The 6,631-nt window shown below is 42.9% G+C and overlaps 1 protein-coding gene across 4 annotated transcripts in view; it reads right to left on the reverse strand.

The window, feature by feature from the left end:
• Nucleotides 1-373: 373 nt before the first annotated feature.
• Nucleotides 374-6,631, reverse strand: part of SLC8B1 (solute carrier family 8 member B1) — a 30,711-nt gene continuing 24,453 nt past the window's right edge. For 3 of the 4 annotated variants that reach the window (XM_027862653.1, XM_027862648.1, XM_027862666.1), the window contains 3 exons: nt 5,246-5,310; nt 847-1,060; nt 374-734 (listed from right to left, as the gene is read on the reverse strand). In XM_027862653.1, the coding sequence (XP_027718454.1) occupies nt 863-1,060; nt 5,246-5,310 (263 nt within the window). In that variant the 3' untranslated portion in view covers nt 374-734; nt 847-862. Of the gene's footprint in view, nt 735-846; nt 1,061-5,245; nt 5,311-6,631 lie in introns of those variants that run through there. The other variant, XR_003569133.1, reaches the window with a different exon arrangement.

Here is a 6,631-nt window from a genome sequence, read left to right on the forward strand (position 1 = left end):
CAATCTCAAGAGGCTTACTAGCTGTGGGCTCCTAGGCAAGTCACCTAACCTCTGTTTGACACAGTTTCCTCATCTGTAAAATGGGAATAATAACCACCTACCTTGCTCGATTATTGCGGGATCAAAAGAAGTAATATTTGTAAAGCACTAAGCATAGTGCCCAGCACATAGTAGGTGCTTATAAATGCTTGTTCCCTCCCTCATTTTACAGATAAGGAAACTGATTCCTCCAATGATTCCTCCAAGGTCCAGAAGTAGTAGGCAGCAGAACAAAGTTTTGAACTAGGGTCATCTTGACTCCACTGCTCCCAGGCCCCTGAACACTTCCACAACAATGACCAGAGACTCTCAACCCAGAAAACACACCACTCTGTCCACAGGGACACTGAAGGGCTTTAATTACAACAGGTCTTCAGGCCTCAGGTCAACTGTGTGAACTTCTTGTCCACGGCTGGAGGTGAGGGTGGGGTGTCCCTGAGTTGTGGATGTCTTGACTCCTTGAGTCTGAAGATTCAGATGATGCTTTAACAATGACAAGGAGAGCAGGACAGGATTGTGTCTGTTTTCTTGAGGTCAGGGCACCCCGCCCCGGGGCAGCTGCCTCCAATTTCCTACAGCAGCTAGGCCCGCTGGCTGGCCACCAACCCACAGGAGCCACTTTTCAGTCCCAGATCCTGTTCTCCATCCCATGGGGTTTCTGGCTTCAGAGAATGGAGTTCCATCTTTTCTTCTCCCTTTGGTGGAGAGAAGCACCAGTAACCACCGCTGGGGGCTCGCAGACTTGCTCTTTCACCTCCAGCTCCCACCCGGACCACCCAGAAGAGGGAGGAGCGCCCTGTCACCTACCTCGGGCTGGTGTCCTTCACCCAGCTCCCACGTGAATCACCCCAAACTCTGTGAGTAGTGCCACAACGAGGAAAGTCAGGTAGAAGAAGAGCAGGCAGAACCCATAGACTTTGTTCAGGTGGAAGCACTGGAGAGGTACCGAGATGAAGGAAAACAGCAGACTGAACCCCAGGGCTCCCGCCAAGACCCACACCAACAGTCCATCAGACTCCAGCTGGAAAGAGACAAAGGTCACCAGGAGCACATTCAAGTACCTATAGATGGAACTAGGTAGAAAGCCAAAAACCTAAAAAGAGAAAGTGTATGCTTCCATCTCCTTTCATTACAAGGGAGTCTAATATTACATCTACTATATGACAGTCAATGTGTGCGTTAATTTTTTAAACTGAGTTTATAATTTTTTTAATATTTTTAAAAAATTTTTGATTCTGAATTCTCTCCCTCCTGCCCCTTCCCTACCCATTGAGAAGATAAGAAATATTATATTATACATGTGAAGTCATGGAAAACATTTCCTATTAGCCATGCTGGAGGAGGAAAAAAGCAAGAAAAATAAAGTAAAAAAAATACGCTTCATCTGCACTCAGAGTTCATCAGTTCTCTCTTTAGAGGTGGATAGCATTTTTCATCTTAAGACCTTTGGAACTATCTTAGATCATTGTCTTGATCAGAATAGCTAAGCTTCACAGTTGATCATCATACAATATTGCTATTTCTGTGTATGTTGAACTGACTTTTAAAGATTTGGGGTTATAAGGAATGGTTTCTGGGAAGGATCTACAGATCATTTTACATTAGTGCAAATAATCACTACAAAGCAGTCACATTCAAATGTGCAATGCAATATTTCCTTCGGGCCATAACCAGTTACCATATTTTATTGTTGTTTAGTTATTCAGTCATGTATGACTCATGGACCTATGGACCACAGCACACCAGGCCCTTCTATCCTCCACTGTCTCCTGAAGTCCAAGTTCATATTCATCATTTCCATGACACCATCCAACCATCTCGTCCTCTACCATCCCCTTTTCCTTTTGCCTTCAATCTTTCCCAACATCAGTCTTTTCCAATGAGTCCTGTAGTCTTATTATGTGGCCAAAGTATTTAAGTTTCAGCTTCAGTGGTTAATTTATTTAAGTATTGACTGATTTGATCTCCTTGCTATCCAAGGGACTCTCAAAAATCTCCAGCGCTATAATTTGAAAGCATTTATTCTGTGGCACTCAGCTTTCCTTGTAGTCCATACACAACCATACATTGCTACTGGAAACACCATAGCTTTCACTATATGGACCTTTGTCAGCTAGGCGATGTCTCTGCTTTTTTGTATGCTGTCCACATTTGTCATAGCTTTCCTTCTAAAGAACAAGCATCTTTTGATTTCAGGGCTGCAAGCACCATCTGCAGTGATCTTTGAGCCCAAGAATATAAAATCTGACACTGCTTCCATTTCTTCTCCCTCTATTTGCTAGGAAGTGATGGGACCAGTTGCCAAGATCTTAGTTTTTTTTTATGCTAAGCTTCAAGATAGCTTTTGCTCTCTCCTCCTTCACCCTCATTAAAAGGCTTCTTAATTCCTCTTCATTTTCTGCCATCAGAGTGGTATCATCTGCATATCTGAGATTGTTGATATTTCTCCCAGTAACCTTAATTCTGACTTTTGATTCATCCAGTCTGGCATTTCATATGATGTACTCTGCATATAAGTTAAATAAGGTGACAGTATACCGCCTTGTCCTTTTCCAATCTTAAACCAATCAATCATTCAATGTTTAGTTCCAACTATTGCTTCTTAGCTCACATACAGGTTCCTCAGGAGACAAGTAAAATGATCTTGTACTCCCATCTCTTTAAGGTGTTTTTCTGGAATTCCCTTGCTTTCTCCAAAATCCAGTGAATATTGGCAATTTGGTCTCTAGTTCCTCTGCCTCTTCAACAACCAGCCTGCTCTTCTACTAATTCTCAGTTCACATATTGCTGAAGCCTAGCTTGCAGAATCTTAAAACACAATGTTGCTGGTATGGGAAATAAGTGTAACTGTCGGTAACTGAACATTCTTTGACATTGCCATTCTTTAGAATTAGGACATAAACTGATCTTTTCTAATACGGTGGTCATTGCTGAGTTTTCCAAATTTGCTGACACATTGAGTTCAACACTTTAATAGCACCATCTTTGAGGATTTTAAATAGCTCACCTGGAATTCCATCATCTTCACTAGCCTTATTGCTGGCAATGCTTCCTAAGGCCTACTTGACTTCATTCTCCAGGATGTCTGGCTCTATCTAGATCTGTAACCACACTAGTGACGCTAAGTTCTTTTGTATATTCTTGTCACTTCGTCTTAATCTCTTCTGCTTCTGCTAAATTCCTACCATTTTTGTCTTTTATCATGCCCGTTTTTGCATGAACCATTTACCCTTGATATCTCTATTTTTTTTGAGGAGATCTCTTGTCTTTCCCATTCTATTGTTTTCCTCTATTTCTTTGCATTACTCATTTAAGAAAGTCTTCCTGTCTTTCCTTGTTATTCTCTGGAATTCTGCATTCAGTTGGGTCTATCTTTCCCTTTCCTTTCCCTTTTGCTTTCCTTCTTTTCCCAGTTATTTGTAAAAGCCTCATCAGACAGCCATTTTACTTACCATATTTTACATAATTATAACTTCAGATAGTGCAAATTCAAACACATGTGACCACTTCAGGGGATTCTTATTAATTGGGACCTGGCTATATTCAGAAACGAATATAATACAGGAACCTAAAGCATCAATAAAAATTTGATTAAATTTTAAACTAAGGGTATGCCTACAGGTGCCATAATACCAGGACTTACCAGGTATGTGGCCCACTAGAATGTAGGGAGAGACATAAGGCTACATGGTCCTGGCTAGGTAACTTTCCTACTGAGAGACAGACCCTTGAAGAGACTGAGAGGCTAAGTGACTTGCCTGGGGTCACACAGCTAGTGTCTGAGGCTGGATTTGAACTCAGGTCTTCTTGACCCCAAGTCCAGTACTCTAGCTGCCCCTCTAGTGCTGCCCCCTCGCTGTCCTTGAGTATGAGAATGAAGATGGGAGGCATGGCAGATCTTCTCGAGCAGCTATGCAGAAGAGGCCTGTTTGGTGGGGCAGTGGGTCGAGGGAACTGAGAGATAAGGTAGCTTCCTCCCAAACAGAGCGACCTCCCATGGTATGGGAATTCCTGGAGAGGTAAGTGAGTGGGAGAGTGGAAAGACTCCTCATGGAGGGTCTTCAAGCCTAGACTGGGTGACTCCTTGTTGATGGCCCTTTGGAGAGGTGTGGATTGAGTTAGGTGGGCTCTGAGGTCCATCCCTCCAGATTCTGAATTAGTGGTGCAGCAGATATGGATAGATCCAAGTTCAAAACCAGCCTCAGATACTCCCTAGCTGTGTAACCCTGGGCAAGTCACTTTACCTCTGCCTGCCTCGATATCCTCATCTGTAAAATGGGGATAATAATAGAGCCCAGGGTTGTTGTGAGGATCCAGTGAGATAATAATTGTAAAGCACTTAGCACAGTGCCTGGCACATAGTAGGTGCTACATAAATACCAGCTGTGATGAGAAGGAGGATGTTTGGTTCTATATGCCTCGGTATCCTTTCTTTTTTCTTATTTATTTATTATTTTATTTCCCCCAATTACATGTAAAAACAATTTTTAACGTTTGTTTTTAAAATTGAGTTCCAAATTCTCTCCTTCCTTCCTACCCCCCCCATAGTCATGCAAAACTTATTTCCCTATTAGTCTTGTTGTAAAAGAAAACATACCAAGAAAAATAAAGTAAAAAAAAAAAGTATGCTTCAATCTCTATGCAGACTCCACCAGTTCTTTCTCTAGGGATGGATAGCATTATTCATCATGGGCCCTTTGGGATTGTCTTGGATCATTGTATTACTGAGAATAGCTAGGTCATTCACAGTTGATCATCATACAACATTGCTGTTACTGCAGACAATGTTTTCCTGGTTCTGCTCATTTCACATTGCATCAGTTCAGGTAAGCCTTGCCAGGTTTTCTGAGAGCATCCTGCTCATCATTTTTTTGTTTTGTTTTGTTTTTTAATTTTTTTCTCATCATTTCTTTCGCACAATAATATCCCATCATAATCATATACCACAACTTGTTCAGCTATTCCCCAGTTGATGGGCATCCCCTCAGTTTCTAATTCTTTGTCACCACTAAAAGATCTGCTATGAATATTTTTGTGTATGTGTGTCCTTTTCCTTTTTCTTTTTTTATCTCTTTTGGGATACAGACCTAGTAGTGGTATGGCTAGGTCAAAGGGTATACATGGTTTTATAGCCCTTTGGGCATAGTTCCCAACCGCTTTACATAATATCCAGTACCCTTTCTTTACCTAGTGTCCAACAACCTACCTTCACATCTGTGTGGTTTCTAGAGGCCTCCAGCACACAGCCCAGACCAACACCTACAAGGATATCTGCAGCCAAGTTCAGGACAAAATAAGGAATTCATGACACAGAAATTCATTAATTTTTGGCATTTTGTTCTTGTGTCTTAAGTGCATACAATAGGCCCAGGAAATGTCCATTAGAATGTCACATCCCATTAGGCCAGCATCATCCAAGAGTGGGAAGAACAGTCTTTGGAATCAGGGGATGAGGGTTCAAATCCTGGCTCAGACACACACCACCTGGGTGACCCCGGGCAATTCACCTAACCAGCCCAGCCTCAGTTCCCTCACCTATAAAATTCATGGCTGGAGTGGACAGCCCCTAAGGCCCCTTCCAGCTATAAATCTGATCCTCTGACCTGGATTCAAATCCCACCCCTGCCATTTACTACCTATATGACCTTGGACAAGTCAGTTCTCTCTAGGCCTCGGCTTAATTAAGCTCCCGGACCAGATGACTATAGGCTTTCAATCTTGAACATGAGCACTTCACTGGAAGCTTCAACCAGCTTTAACAGCATTCTTCCTGAGACCTTTCCCATGGGTTACCTCATCTAGTCTTTGAACGTACAAATGGTGGGTGGGGAATATCATTACCGTCTTATAGATGGGAAGGCTGAAGCTCAGAAAGGCGATGAATCAAGTGCAATCACTGTTGGAGCCAAAATAGGAGCCAAGAGGGTAGGGGAGTGGCGGGGGATAGGGCTGGATCCCGGGGACACCTCACTGTACGGACCCCCTATCCCCACGTTTTACCTCTGTGCAGGAATGAGTGAAAAAGTGTTTTTTCCTTGTTATTGTTGCTTCGGTCTCTTCGTGACCCCATTTGGGTTTGTTTGTTTTTCTGTTTTGGAGTGCTTTGCCATTTCCTTCTCCAGCTCATTTGACAGATGAGGAAACTGAGGCAAACAGGGCTAAGTGACTTGCCCAGGATCATACAGCTAGTAAGTGTCTGAGGCCAGATTCCGACTCAGGAAGATAAGTCTTCCAGACTTCAGGCCCAGCATTCTATCCACTTCGCCTAGCTAATGCTGCTGCTGCTACTGCTCCCACTCTCACTACTACTGCTGCTACTATTACTGCTACTGCTGTTGCTGCTGCTACTACTACTACTACTCTCAGTATTACTACTGCTACTATTACTGCTAATGCTACTACAGCTAGTGATAATGCTGCTGCTGCTGCTACTACTACTACTCCTCCTCCTCTCGCTACTACTACTGCTACTATTACTGCTATGGCTGTTGCTACTACTACTACTGCTGCTGCTGCTACTACTACTACTCCTCCTCTCGCTACTACTACTGCTACTATTACTGCTATGGCTGTTGCTACTACTACTACTGCT

This window comes from Vombatus ursinus, unplaced genomic scaffold (genome assembly GCF_900497805.2).
Source record: "Vombatus ursinus unplaced genomic scaffold, bare-nosed wombat genome assembly UNPS02001287.1, whole genome shotgun sequence".
Taxonomy (NCBI): Eukaryota; Metazoa; Chordata; class Mammalia; order Diprotodontia; family Vombatidae; genus Vombatus; species Vombatus ursinus.